This window comes from Ricinus communis, chromosome 3 (genome assembly GCF_019578655.1).
Source record: "Ricinus communis isolate WT05 ecotype wild-type chromosome 3, ASM1957865v1, whole genome shotgun sequence".
In the NCBI taxonomy this organism is placed as follows: domain Eukaryota; kingdom Viridiplantae; phylum Streptophyta; class Magnoliopsida; order Malpighiales; family Euphorbiaceae; genus Ricinus; species Ricinus communis.
In genome coordinates, this window is record NC_063258.1 from 408,786 (window position 1) to 425,096 (window position 16,311).

Here is a 16,311-nt window from a genome sequence, read left to right on the forward strand (position 1 = left end):
TATTTTATATTCTAGACCTTTCGCAATAATATTTTTTATTTGTTATGATTATCCTGGTCTATAATGAACGTGAAATATTATCAATGACCAATTAGATTTGTGTATAGCATGTCAGGCAGGATTAATATTAAATTTCCATATGCACTTTATTGAATATCGATTAGTAAGGCTTACTATGGGACTTGGTGGCCTTAAGTCTACCCATTCCCTAGTGCCAATCACGAGTCCACAGATCGGGTCGTGACAATAAGTAAGCCTCTCCAAACCATACAAGTGCACGGCGAGCCCATGCAAAGGGTTTGGTTAAGATATGCCAGATTCCACCCAGTATACAAATGGAACCTAACCATACATGCCCTCCAATTATATCTTCCAAATCATCCATACTAACAATACATCCTTCTCCTCTAAAAAGGGATTTTAGTAAATAACTGAAAATAACAATTGGACTAAAGGTTAAGTAGTAATTTTCTTACATCACCTTCCCTCCACCCCCGAGCCCAGGTATCATATATGCTCCCAAAATAAAGAGCCTTGAATACTAGAAGAAAAACACCTATGCCTAGCAAGATTAAGTGAATAACTAAAAAATTATTATCATTTTATTTCTATTTTTTTATACATGGCTAAAAAAAATAGAAAAGATTCTTTAAGAGTCCTAGACCTAGAAGTGCATGATAAATACCGCCAAAGCCCAATACTGCGGAGGAAATTAAGTGAAGTATGCCAGATATAAAGTATGGAAAGGTGTCTATAACTTCCCCACCAGGGCCTACCCCCAACCTAGAGTAGCTAGGTGGGGAAGTAAAATTAATCCTTGTTCATACATTAGCTTCTTTGGCAAGAAATGAGCCACTTCGAATAGGTTCATTGATCTAGCCCAGAATACCATCCACACATCGTGTTTTGATCTAAGATTTCAATTCTTCCATGTTTCAATAGTAATATATTGTTCCATGTCTAAAATATGGAAGAACCAGGTGTTTCCACAACTCTACCACTCAGTCAATTTTGTTCCACTTAATCCCTATTTCATGGCCATATATCTTTCAGGCCAAGGAATGAGAAACCTTTCTCCTATTATATGAATCCAATTTCCATTTCATTTGGGAAAAGCCATCCTTTTCTCAACAATGCCTTTGTCATTTGATCCAATAGCGTTCTAATTTGATTGGAAGGTTTGGCACCTTGAAGTCAGCTCTTCGCCACCTAGGGCCGTAGTATGTTCTAAGGGTTGGGCTGTTCGACCATTAAAGCGGTACATGAGCTAGGTTCAGAACGTTATGAGATAGCTCGGTCCATATCCAGTGTGGGCGTTAGAGCATTGAGAAGACCTTTTCCTAGTACGAGAAGACTTTGGAACAATTAGAAAATTATAAAAATGAAACCATTTATTTTGAATAACAAAGAACGATTAATCAAGTCTAACAACAGGTTTTCCAACAAGCCTTACAGGGAGCTTTAGAAACTCTGAATAGTTATTTGACCAACGAGTTACATTTACGTACCATCAATGCTAATATTGGCATGTTAGGGGCGATAAAAGAAATAACTGATTAGTCATTCTATTCTATTGTAAGCATTAACTTTTTTCAAAAAAAATTAAGAAATATTCATGGTAACCATTCGAGCCGATGATATTAGTAATATTATCCGAATGTATTAAGCAATATAATAGGAAAGTAAAGACTGTAAATACGGGTACCGTACTTCAAGTAGGCAACGACAATACCTAGAGCTAACATCATATAACCTAATTGAGACATTGTAGAATAGGCTAAACTTCTCTTAATATCTTTTTGAGTAAGAGCTAAAGTAGCTCCCAAAAATACTGTTATTATACCTATTAAAGCTATTAGATTCATTATGTTAAGAAGGCCCGACTCCAAGTTGTTCAAGAATAGTGGCGTTGACTTTCTTGGCCTTTTGCCTTAGGATTAGTCAGTTCTCTTTCTCGATAGGGACGGGGGGATGGATATAACGCAGTGATAAAGTGTCACTTTGACGTGATTGAAGTCATCAATTAGAGCCTAATTATCCCTAAACCCAATGTGAGTTTTTCTATTTTGACTTGTTCTCTCGCCGTCGTGATCGAATGAGAATAAATAAGAGGCTCGTGGGATTAACGTGAGGGGGTAGGAATGGCTTACCGAAATGGGTTCTTTACAAGAATGAATTACTTCTACAAAAGAAGGGTCCATAACTTCTATTCAAGCAGTTTATGTACCTGCAGACGATTTGACTGACCCTGCTCCTGCTACGACATATGCACATTCAGATGCTACTACTGTACTATTAAGAGTATTAACTGCTAAAGGTATCTATCCAGCAGTAGATCCTTTAGACTTAACGTCAACTGTGCTCCAACCTTAGATCGTTGGTGAGGAACATTATAAAACAGTGCAAAGAATTAAGCAAACTTTACAACATTACAAAGAACTTCAAGACATTATAGCTATCCTTAGGTTAGACGAATTATCCGAAGATGATCGCTTAACTATAGCAAGAGCATGAAAATGTATTTCTAAGTAATTGCCCCATAGATCCTATATCTATCTATATGAAGAAGAAATCTTATAATGAAGGGGATTCTTATTTGTACAAATGGTACTTCGAACTCAGAACGAGCATGAAGAAATTAATAATACTTCTTTATCTTTTGAGTTGTTCTGCCGGATCAGCTGTTCAAGACCTTTGGTCTCTACCGGGACTAGATGAAAAAAATGGGATCACTTATTATGGACCTGTTGAGAATGATTATAATCTAGTTCATGGCCAATTAGAAGTAGAAAGCGCTCTAGTGGGATCCTCACGGACAAAAAAAGATTGCAGTCAGTTTGATAATGATCAAGTGACATTGCTTCTTCGGCCTGAAACAAGAAGTTCCTTAGATATGATGCAAAATGGATCTTGTTCTATCCTTGATAAGAGATTTCTCTATGAAAAATACGAATCAGAGTTTGAAGAAGGGGAAGGAGAAGAAGTCCTCGACCCGCAACAGATAGAGGAGGATTTATTCAATCACATAGTTTGGGCTCCTAGAATATAGCGCCCAATGAATTAGGATTTTCCTATTGGGCCAAGTCATTTCGGGGCAAGAGGATCATTTACAATGAAGAGGATGAGCTTCAAGAGAATGGTTCCGGTTGAAATAGGATCCACATAAGGAAAACACTTGCCATTCGTTGGTTATTAGGGGCATTCCAAAAATGTTCGGGTCGAAATATGGCTTTCAAATTAAGTTTCAAATTAGTGGATGCTGCCAAAGGGAGTGGTAATACCATATGCAAAAAGAAAGAAGCTTATGTTAGAAGAGCAAAAGGCCCGTGGGCTAGGGTGAGTTAAGGGGGGACATCATAATTGAGCAAATGTGTGTAAGCCTAGTCAAGCATGATTGTTCTAGGCAGGGTGGGCCACCCACCTTTGAATGGTGTTTTCATACTCGAACAAATAAAAATTTTGAGGATTTAAATTCTGCGATTGTTGTTTCTATTGGTTTTCTTATAGAAAAGATACGAATGGAAAGGAATAACTAATCAATGAAGGAAAATGAAACCATTCTGTTTGAATAGAGGTACGAGAAATGGTTGGGGGGCAATAAAGTAGGTGAAGTGGTCGGATTTTGCGAAATGTATTTTCACCTCTATGGGCGAGAGTGAGATTTGGCAGTTTTCCGGATGTTAAATACTATTGGATATATATAAATATATATAAATATAAATTTTATTATTTCTTTTATTTCTAATAGATTCATTTATAATTATAATAATTTTTTTATCTTATTAGATTAAAGACTAAATTTTACATTTAATTACATTTACAAATTACAAAAAGAAAAATTGATTTGACCCCTCCCTTTAATTTTTATTTTCTTTATTTGTATTTTGCATTTTTGGTACTTAGGCTTATATTGAATTTTAATGTGTGAAATGGTGGTTGGTGCTATCTGCTCCAATAATGAATCATTGGTTTAACTGAGTAATTAAATGAATAACTAAATAAAATAGATAGACCCTTCTCTTCGTTTTAGGTCGATGGATCTTCTCAATTGGAGGATCCCTATTATGGATAATACATATTCCAGTTGACCGGGCCTAATTCTAATTGTTTTATTCTAAAGCAAAGATATCCACGAGGCGGTTCGTCCTATTTAGATATTCATGATCAAGAAGTACTGGATTCTCTTTCGGATAGGCCCGAAAAGGAGAAGGAAGGCCGAAATACCAACAGACGTCTATTATTGAATTCACCCGACCTAAGAGTACCCATTTTATTTTGGAAACATCTAGTACCAAAGTCATTGAATGGGTAAGTTGCCAATCCCTAAAACATACTATGTATAGAATCCCTTTTTTTCTTCCCCATGCCCCTCCTACATGGGGTTTCTCTCGCTTTTGGCATAGTGGGCCCCCAGTGAGAGGCCCGCATGACGGGCTATTAGCTCAGTGGTAGAGCTTGCCCCCCTTAGTCCGTCTAGTACCTTTCGGTTTAGGTCTACCCGAGGAGTTTAGACTGCTTGGGTTATATTTTATAGTATCGGAGGCAGTCAACATGTCAGCCATTCTTATCCTATTAGACTTGTAAATCCGAGATCTCGGATCGAATCAGTATATTAATATCGATTCAATATGAGGTCTTCGAATTGGAATAACTTCGACAGCGGATCATGAAATTTTGGTGGTCTGTTATTTACTCTGTGATTACATTTTAGCTCTAAATTATATTAATTGAAGATTTATTGTAGCAGATATCTACATGCTTAAGGATTTAAACAGTAATTAGTTTACTTGGTAAATAGCCAACTAGGCCCCTCCTCTCTCCTCTCTTTCTCACATAAACCCATTTCGTCGTATGTGTTATCCGCCGATCACTGCCCACTTCACTATTTTTCACCACCAAACTCAGGTTCTAGCTCTTCTCAACATCCTCATATTATATCCGACTATTATCATCGTTAATAATTGTCAGAGTTGTCATTTTAAGGAGAGAAAATTCAGCCTCTGGTTGCCATATTATCATCGTTAATAATTGTCAGAGTTGTCATTTTAAGGAGAGAAAATTCAGCCTCTGGTTGCCATCACCAGAACAAGCTTTTCCTAGTGGCATATCCTAAAATCGACACTGAAAATCATCTTCCCGCCCCCCAAGAACCCTATCTGGAGCAGAACAGCCTTTTTCATTGCCGTTTGGCCGACGAATGGCCTCGCTGGAGTTGAAGCTTTTTGTACTCGATCTGGCGGCTTCTGGCGAGTATTAGAAGAAAATACCCACATTTATGGACTCCTGCTATCATGCACTTCATGTCAGCAACCTCGGATCAAAATTTTTGTTACCGTCAAAACTTTTTGGTGACCCCTAAATGGACATTTTTTAGCAGATTGTTCGGCTCATTAAACCAAGCCTCCTCGAGTAAGTCACACTCCAAAATCATATTTATTTAGTTAATTGTAAAGAAATTTACTATATATTTATCATTAATTTATTTTATTTAATTAAAATGGTAGATTTGTTAATTAATTATAATTGAAGTTTAGCTAATTAATTAGTTAGTATAATTAATTTAATTGAGTTGTTTAGTACTAAATTAATTAGAATAAATATTTCAATAAATGAATTATTTAAATAATATTCGATCAATAACTTAATTAAATTAGGCCATAATAAAATAAATGAATAAAATTCCTCAGAATACTATTGAGTATATTATATCGAACTTGGTTAATTAATTGACGCATTGTATTATTGTGGGAAGTCAAGCATAATGTATTGTTCGGAAGTTCAACCTGGTCATGAACATAAGATTAAGATTTTAGAAGTATTTTTAGTAGTAGGACCCATTTAACGGGAGTGTATATATATCCTTAATCTAAGGGAGCTAGATTTTTGATAAAATATTTGATAGGAGTAAATAGGATTAGGTAATTAAATTATAAAATAAATTTTAGGATTAGATTTATTCAATAAATACAATATTAATGTAATTATTCCTTGTTTATATATTTTAACGGTGTAGTCAGCTCCTTCCAAAGGCTTAAGAGCGCAAAAGAGTCATGTAATATGTGAGTTAAAGTCATATAAATAAAAAATATATCATTGCATATTGTCATATGTCTTAATTTGTTGTTGTTGTTATTATTTTTATTATCATTGTTGTTATTGTTGTAATTGTTATTACTATTATTAATATTTTTATTTATATTTCTATTATTATTATTAGTTATGTTATTATTGTTATTGTTATGCGTGCAATGAATGTGAGTTGAATTATTTGTGAATGTTGAATAAGAATTTAGTAAAACATGTTATCTAATTCTTTATGCTATGCTCAAACATAAGAAAGTTAAAACTTTTCAGTTTTTTATTGACCACCTTGTTCACCTTACAATGAACCTAAGGGAATGATTTTCCATCCTTTTCATGTCATTCTCATTGCTATGTATTGCAATGCTTTTTCTTCTCTCTTTAAAAATATCCGTACCCGAAATTTCTCTTATAAAACCAATCAACTTGATCTTGACTACCTCCAATACTCAAGAATCATCATTCTAAAATAAAATAATATCTATGAGTACATCTTGGTTGCTTACGATAGGGTAAGAAAAACTTCAAAAAAGGTAAGGGCTAGATCTCCTATTCAAGAAGACAGAGTTAGAGAAAGGATAGATGTTGCTCCTAAGGTCAAAAGGAAGGAAATAGGGATCCTCAAGAGTCTTTTAAAGATAAAATGCTTAAACATTCGAAAAAGCAGGATAGAAAAATCAATAAGGATTACATACTAATCCAACATCTTCACTTGGACATAGAAGAAATCTAAGAAAAGACTAAGGGAACTACTACTTGCTTTGTGGATGATTGGGATGAGCCTCTTAGTGATGAGGAGGATGAAAAATAAGATTAACTATTAGTTTTAGTGCCATATGTTTTCACCTGGATATCTATCATGATCATACATCTTATATCTTCTTTTGTACTTCTGTTTTTCTGTAATAAAAATCCATGTTTATGTTTATTGTTTGTCTTATTCTTATATTTTATCCTTATATCTCTTATTCATTATGCTTTTCATGCATCTCCTTTTTATCTTGATAAAAGGGGGAATATGTGTGTAAAAATGTACAATAATAAAAACGTTCAAAATTGTGAACTTGTGCACAATTTATCTTTTTTAATCTTAAGATCATTAAAGGGGAAAGACTTAAACTGTTCATGAAATAAGAGGGAGCACATACACATTTGTACTTTATCTATGTTTGCTCAATTTAATTGTTAAAATAAAAAAGGGGCCAGCCTAAGTTAATTTCACTAGCTTAATAACCTTTGATTTTGATCTTGACAATTAAATCAAATAGTACTAATATTGTCTAAGAGCGTCTTCCTTGTAGATTTTAAAAGAAATTATCAATTGAAGCTCGAAATACTTAGGAGTTTTTTTGCCTCCTAAATTTTGACTGCAATGCCTAAGCCGTAAGCACGAACTTCATATTTTCCATAGCTGTTGAAGTAGGGTAAAAATCACGACTAAAATCAGCATATCAAGACAGCGAGAAATGATAATTTAAGCATAGTACATATCACACCCTCTATTGTGATTGCGATGCAAGGAGCTATAAAAGGTTTCCTTAGGCGAGATGAGATCGTGACCGCCATGATGAGTTCACGATCGCGGCGCTCATACCCGTTTGAAATACTACCAATGGTTATCTCGTGAAAAAAGCAATCTCTGAGTGACACATAGAAAAAATTCATTGTAGTTTTAAGAATCGCAACTGTTATTCAAGCTATGCAATCGCGATTTAATAAGTGTTTAAACACTATCATCAGTTACAAGCAAAGATTTGGTCTAGGGATTGAATGTATTGTCTCTTTAGTAGTTTGAGATTATAAATACCCTATAAAAATATTTTTATTTGATTAGCAACCTCTTTAAAAGGCAAGTTATTTCACTTTGATTTTTCAACTCTTTGTAATCAATTTCTTGTGTTCTAACCTTATTAAGTTGTTATTAGAGCATTGGAAACTCTTATAAAATTGTGCATTTGTCATAAATACAAGTTGTGAGGTTTAATGTGAGCTGTAAATATCAAGTTGGAAGTTAGCTTAGTAAAACTCCATTATAAGTGTATTAAGTTAGTAAAATACCTAATAAAAAAATTTTGAAGTGAGTCTATTGACACCTGAATTACTATAAACTGTTTGTGTTTTATCTCTTCTTCCCATTCTCTATCTTTACATTAAATTTTGGATAAAGTTCAAAAAACTACCGTGTGATTTGATCTTTTTTTCACTTGAGGGATGGAGGTATTTTTCGTTTCAAATGAGTACCACATGCTTTATTTTCTAAGCATTTTTTAGGTTTAGATTTATGTTTTTATTATTTTATATATGATTTTACATGTATTTAATATGAGCCATAACTAAATTATGATTTTATAAGCAAAGTAGCATCTAATAATATATCATAGAATTTATAAATATATTAAAGCTTTATTTAGAAAATTATTTCTTAAATTTGATTTAAATTTTAAAAATTATATTTAATAATTTGTTATGATTACAAAATATATAATCGGATGTTAAATTATTTAAAAATACTTATGTTATTAAAAATTTATATTTAATATTTACAATCTAAAAAAAAAAATATTAATATACTTTAAAAATACTTTAAAAATAAAACATACATTACTTCTTTGATATAAAAAATTTCCTCGAGTTCAAACCACATAATAGTTTTCTAAACTTTGCCCTTAAATTTTTAATTGTCTATTAACTTTCTAACAGCCCTCCCTCTTTTGTGATGCATCACATATATATATATACACATTACCTATTTACTAAATTATTTCTTTGACCACAAGAAATTTTTAGCGATATCTATAAATACACTCACTAAAAAGTGACTCATATCAATTAATAATCACATATTATTAAAAATAATATATATATATATATATATATATATTAATTTTTAAAATTTAAATTTTTGATATGTATGTTTAATTTTGACATATAGGCATTTTTATTTTAATATATGTATTTATTTTGATATATGGGATTCAAGTTTAAGTGTAATTTTGTGGTTTTTTCTATTAATTTATTGATTAATAAGTTACATTCCTAATTAAAAACTAATTCTAATCCTAAGAAATAATATATTAATAATTAATTAAATTTTTAATTAGATAATGATTAATTTTTAATTAGATAATAATTATTCTAATAAATATATTAATTATATTTTAATAATATATTAACTAACAAATTAATTTCTAATTAGTTAATAATTTTAATTATAAAAATTAATATCTTTAAATATTATATTCACTAATAAATTAATATTATAATTCTAAAATTAGTAATATCAATTGTATTGATAGTATTAATTTATATAATATTGAAATTAAATTAATAAATACTTTTAAGATAATTTTTATATTATTTTATTAATAAAGTTTAAAATTTAAGAAAATAAAAAATAAAAAATAGTAATTTGTTGTTATTTTTTAAATATTATAAATTAATATTAAATATTAAAAAATTTAAAAAATTATATTTATAAATTTAATTTTATAATTAAAATAATGATAACTAATTTATTTAAATTTGACTATATATTTATTGCCTATATCTTTCTATATGCAAATTCTTATCTTTTCTCATTTAAAAAAAATGTAATTAACATATTACTAAATATTAACCATTCCAGATTTTACAAGAAAAGTTTAGGATATTATATTTAATTAATGATATTATTAATGATATTATTTATTGAATTTTTATTATATATGTATATCTGTTATTAAGATAAGTTTCTTTTCAAATTAAAAGTACAGTTTCAAATTTCTAAATTAAATAAGTAGTTCCTTTCCAAAACAATAAAAATTAAATAAGTATTTATAATTAGAATAATAATTATTAGCCAACGCAATGAGTAATAGACGACTAATTTATTATTATTAATAAAAAATATTTTAATCTGAAAAATGAATTTAATTTAATTTTTTTTAATCATAAGACAACATTGTTTGAGGGGGACAAAGCGGCAATCCTTTCTGCCGTATCACTTCTCCAAAAGCCCTCTTCTTCTTCTTGCGAACTTAGCTTCAGGATTTCTGGTAAGCATTTCAACCTAATTTTATATTTAATTCAATGTTTTATCGCGGTAGGTTATGCCCTCCACATCTTTATAAACTTGCTAAGAACCCTGGTTACAAACCTTATTTTCATGCTTCCATTTCACAAAACTCTAGTTTCCGCACAAATGGAGTAATTGACACTTGGTTTCAATTCAATTCCCCGAGATCTATACTGGGTCTCCATTTGTTTCCCTCAATTTTTTCCCTATCTAAAAACCCTAACTTTCTCTTTCACACTAAATATGCCACTGACATACCTTATTGTAGTAAAGACTCTTACTTTGCGAGAAATTACTGTTCTGGGAATATTAATGAAGGTGGGTCTGCTAAGTGGACTGAGGATATAGAGTATCTAGATGAGTCTGGAAGTGTGATTTATAGTGGTAAAGGTATTCGGTCAGTCGAGCCGGGGCTCGATGACCATGTGATGGTTGGTGGGCTAAAGAAACCATTTTTGAATGTTGCTGCAGTTGCTAAGATTGTTGAGATTGTAAAGAGGTGGAAATGGGGGCCAGAATTAGAGACCCAATTGGATAAGTTACAATTTGTACCTAGCATGACTCATGTTGTTCAAGCTTTGAAAATTATTAATGATGCTGATGGGATGTTGAGTTTGTTTAAATGGGCAAAGAGGCAAACTTGGTATGTAGTGGATGATGAATGCTATGCGCTGTTGTTTGATGGATTGAATAAAATTAGAGATTTTGATGGAATTCAATCCTTGTTTGATGAAATGGTACAAGATTCAAGTAAGGGTGGGATATCTTCTGTTTATGCATATAATAGGGTGATTCAACATTTGGCTAAAGCAGAGAAGTTGGAGTTATCATTTTGCTGCTTTAAGAAGGTTCAGGATTCGGGCTGTAAAATTGATACACAAACATATAATGCACTTATAACATCATTTTTGAATAAGGGCTTGCCTTATAAAGCTTTTGAGATATACGAGAGCATGCAAGCAGCACAATGTTCATTGGATGCCTCCACATATGAGTTGATGATACCAAGCTTGGCAAAGTCAGGTCGTCTAGATGTGGCTTTTAAGCTTTTCCAAGAGATGAAAGAAAGGAAAATCCGGCCAAGCTTTGGCATTTTTTCCTCACTTGTTGATTCAATGGGGAAATCAGGGAGGTTGGACACATCAATGAAAATTTATATGGAAATGCAGGGTTTTGGACTTAGATCATCTGCAAGTATGTATGTTTCTTTGATCGAGTCATATACTAAGGCTGGGAAGTTAGATACTGCTCTTAGGCTTTGGGATGAGATGAAGAAAGCTGGATTTAGGCCAAATTATGGGTTGTATACATTAATTATTGAATCCCATGCAAAGTCAGGAAAGCTTGATATTGCAACATCTATCTTCAAAGATATGGACAAGGCTGGATTTCTGCCCACCCCATCTACATATTCATGTCTTCTTGAAATGCATGCTGCCTCTGGACAAGTAGATTCTGCAATGAAGCTATATAACTCAATGACTAATGCCGGTTTGAAACCTGGTTTGAGTACGTACACTGCCCTTTTAACTCTTCTGGCTAGTAAGAAGCTTGTAGATGTGGCTGCCAAAATATTACTTGAAATGAAGGCCATGGGATTTTCTGTTGATGTGAGTGCCAGTGATGTTTTAATGGTATACATTAAGGATGGTTCTGTTGACCTTGCCTTGAGGTGGCTAAGTTTCATGGGCTCATCCGGAATTAGAACAAATAATTTCATAATTAGGCAGTTGTTTGAGTCTTGCATGAAGAAAGGTTTATACGAATCAGCCAAGCCTCTCCTTGAGACCTATGTGAACTCTGCTGCTAAAGTGGATCTCATACTTTATACATCAATTCTTGCCAATCTTGTCCGATGCCAAGAAGAGCAGCATGAGAGGCATTTGATGTCAATCCTTGGCGCTACAAGACATAAGGCACATGCTTTTATGTGTGGGCTTTTCACTGGTCCAGAGCAGAGACAGCAACCAGTGTTATTCTTTGTAAGAGAGTTCTTTCAGGGCATAGATTATGATTTGGAAGAGGGTGCTGCAAAGTACTTTGTAAATGTTTTGCTCAATTACCTTGTTCTTATGGGGCAAATAAACCGAGCTCGATGTGTTTGGAAGGTTGCGTACGAGAACAAGCTTTTCCCAAAGGCTATAGTATTTGATCAGCATATTGCTTGGTCCCTTGATGTCAGGAACCTGTCGGTAGGAGCTGCTCTTATAGCAGTTGTGCACACTCTCCATAGGTTCAGAAAGCGCATGTTATATTATGGTGTCGTACCAAGACGCATTAAATTGGTTACAGGACCCACACTGAAGATTGTGGTTGCGCAGATGTTGAGCTCAGTAGAGTCCCCATTTGAGGTAAGCAAGGTGGTTCTAAGAGCCCCAGGGGACTCTGTTATGGAGTGGTTTAAGAAACCTATTGTGCAGCAGTTTCTTCTGAATGAGATTCCTTCAAGGGCTGATATACTCATGCATAAGCTAAACACACTGTTTCCTAGTTCTGCACCTGAAATCAGATCACTGGCTCCTAATAAACCACTCATTTGAGGGAAGGCTGTTTAACTGTTTACGATAGTTGAGATCAGTTACAGTTGATGTAATTATAGTTCTGAAATGAATTCTTATGTTATCAAGTATTTTGAGCATGGTCCTGAACTGAAGGTACATGTACAAGGAAAGTGGAAGATGAGATGTACAAATTCAATGGATTATTTAATTTAATATATTCAGGCATGCAGGTGCAGATTCAAGCTATGTTCAGCTTACATGATATTACCATTTAAAAAGATGAGGTTGGCTCTTAGGGCTTGGCCATTGCGAGTATCAAATCTTAATTTGCATTAAAGTTTTACATTAATGTTTCTCAGTTCCTCAACATAAATAAATCAACTAAAATAAACCAAAATTTACATTCTTGGCTATAGATCCCGAGATTATATATCATTATGGTAAAAAGTATAGATAAGATCTTCAACTTTTGGTTCAAGTGAAATTGGATTCTTAATATCTTTAAAGCTAACTCTGTTATTTTACTATGTAATAGTTTTATGTGCAAAAAGAAATTACAATTTATGTACAAGTGTAATTGAATTCTTACTATTTAAAACAGTTTAATTTTACCTTTAAAGTTTAAAAAAATATAACAATTATAGCTTTAATTTAATTTATGTTTCTTTTTATATGTGAAGAAGTATTAGTTCTGCTATTTAATAGGTAGAATTATAAAATGATAATTTATCTTTTATTTTGACAAAAAGTTAAACAATATAGCAAGAAGCTATATATATATATATATATATATATATATAAATTTTTGACACCTAAAATTCTTTTTGACACGTGTGCTTAATTTTTGATATGTAGAATTTTTATTTTGACATGTGTATTATTTTTGATATGTAAAATTCAAGGTTATATGTAATTTTATAGTTTTTTCTATTAATTTATTGATTAATAAATTATATTTCTAATTAAACATGGATTCTAATCTTTAAAAAAGTATATTAATTATATTTTAATATTATATTAAGTAATAAATAGTTTTCTAATCAGATAATGATACTAATTATATCCTGAAAATTAGCATATTAATTATATTTTAATATTATATTAACTAATAAATTAATTTTTTAATTAAATAATAATTTTAATTCTAAAAAATAACATCTTAAATTATATTGTTAATATTATATTCAATAATAAATTTATTTTTTAATTAGATAATAAATTTTTAATTCTAAAAATAGTAATATGAATTATAGTATGAAGTTATATAATACTAAAATTAATTAATAAATATTTAAAATAATTTTTATATTATTACATTAATGAGATTTTAAAATTTTTAAAAAGAATATTTAAAAATAGTTAGCTTGTTATTATTTTTTAAAATATTATAAATTAATATTAAAAATTAAAAATTATATTAAATAGCATATATCAACTTAATTTTATAATTGAAATAATAATAATAATCGTGTAATACACGGATAAACAACTAGTTATATCTTTAAAGCTAACTCTATCTATCTTATTGTGCATGTACAAAAATAAAATTACTTAACGTTTTCTAATTTATATTTTTTTTTACATATGAAAAAGTATTAGCTCTACTATTTGATGAGTACAATCATAAAATGATAATTTATCTTTCATTTTGACAAAAGAAATTAATATTGTTACCATTACTAAAAAAAAGTTAGCTATGAAAATAGAATTATTTTTCTTTTGAGTTTTAGAAATGCAATTCAACTATTTAAAAATTTAAAAATTTAATTATACTTTAACTAAAAGTTGTGTTTTCATTTTTTCTATAAAAAAAATATTTAAAGAGATTTCTTTTGTTCTTTCATTTTTTGTTATGTTTTTCTTTTATAAGAAATATATGGGAGGAGGAGGAGTTGAATTCAATTTCCACAATTCTCTTTATATAAAAAAAAAAAAAAAAAGAAAACCCTTCTCTTTGTAAGTTATCTGATAACCACCTTTGATAGTCATTTAAACTCTTTTCTGAATTGAGTTTATCTGTCACGATCTGATTTGTGGATCTGTAATCAGTGTTAGGAAATAGGTAGGCGTAAGGCCATCGAAACCCGTAGCAAGTCTAACCATCCACTAACTCAATCAAGGTATAATCCAGATTCTGACTATTAGCACTATTCCACAACTAACCTTTAAACGCCATATATTACATATTTCATTCGGTCTACCAGCATAATTAGACAAAACTTGAATTAACATGCCATTACAAATGATAAGTTCTGAAACTTTATACTATGGAGAATCTAAAATTTTAAAAATTAACATACTAATAAAATCAGTTACATTAACTCGAAGATGAAGGAGTCGGGCTGCTAGAGAAAAAGAACTGCAGGAAACTAACAAACACCTAAAAAACAGTTAAATTGAGACTGTCAGTCTCGAGAGTGAGTTAAAATCATATATCCAAAAATAAATACAATCACTTTAATAACATATTTGATTAATCAAATAAAGTATTAAGTCATGTAAAAACACGTGTCATACCATAATTCAATAAAATATATTTTTCTAGCTACGAGACAAGTAACTCAGCAGAACCTTAATCCCAACACTAACAACCTTTTTGCTATCTCATTCTAACAGAACTGAGTGAAGCTCGACCAGGGTCCTTAAATCTAGTATGGTCACTTAATTTCCAATAAAGTCGGCACCTAGAGAGCAACACTCGACTAGGGACTTTTACTCCGGCAAACGCACTCTACATAGCCTAGAGAGTTGAACTCGACCAGGACAAGTCCTAAATTATTCTTTTACTACCTATCTCATATTTATACTGGTGCGCACGCGGTCCTGATGCAACCCATCAAGTGTCAAGTTCTATTGCCGCCTCATCCCGAGTCAACATGCAAACATAATATCAATGATGTAGAAATTGAATAGTGCATAAATGAAAAATTCAAATCTATAAATCAATTAATTAGAATTACTATTTAAGATCTTTACAAGACACATGTACAACAAATATATAACTTTAACTCACAGTTCCGCCGACCTCCTTGCTCTGCTCCTAAGCCTCGGGTGGAGCGAGTTGAAATGATGAATTATCTAATCACAGGAATAATTCAATCAATAAAAGTAAAATATTTAATAAATAACCCTAGGCCTAGACTCTTAGAACTGACTGTCTAAGAATTTCGATTCAAAAATTCTATCGAAAATTCGATAGAACTCCTCCTAAAATACAGACGTTTACCCCTCGTATAACGGGTCCAGGAACTTGCCAGAACACTTCTAATTTTCAACAATTAATTAACGGGAGTCCGGCCACCAAAATTACATAATTTTTTTCGATTCCGCAACATATCACAAATCACAATTATCGACATAATATTTATTTTAACAATCAATCCTCACATAATTTTTCTAGTACACAACATAATAATTAATCAAATGATTTTTAATTAACAATCTCTAAAAATCAACGGCTAGAGAATTACCGAGACGCTTGATAAATCGGCTGACTTGCCTTCAGCCGCCGGAGTCCGATCGACGATCCGAGGGCCCTATGGACTCGAAATAAGATACAGACCATGATTCTAGCATCTGATCCTATGATACCGCCCCCGATCATCCGGAGAAATCCACAGCCGATCTCGGCCGTCGATTTTCAAACGGAGTCTGATCGCCGCAAAACTAGTGTCA

General features: G+C 31.6%; 1 protein-coding gene and 1 pseudogene across 1 annotated transcript; both read left to right on the forward strand.

Moving 5' to 3' along the window:
- Window positions 1–2,154: 2,154 nt before the first annotated feature.
- On the forward strand, window positions 2,155–3,150 carry LOC125369452 (annotated as a pseudogene).
- Window positions 3,151–10,019: 6,869 nt separating this feature from the next.
- On the forward strand, window positions 10,020–12,882 carry LOC8286309 (pentatricopeptide repeat-containing protein At1g79490, mitochondrial). Its single transcript, XM_002532037.4, has one exon. It carries the CDS (start codon window positions 10,150–10,152, stop codon window positions 12,673–12,675), a length of 2,526 nt encoding a protein of 841 aa, XP_002532083.1. The 5' UTR covers window positions 10,020–10,149; the 3' UTR covers window positions 12,676–12,882.
- The last annotated feature ends 3,429 nt before the right edge of the window (window positions 12,883–16,311 follow it).

Bases quoted from the DNA above. Each gene is read 5' to 3' on its own strand.
- LOC8286309 (XM_002532037.4), top strand. From the start codon at position 10,150: ATGTTTTATCGCGGTAGGTTATGCCCTCCACATCTTTATAAACTTGCT.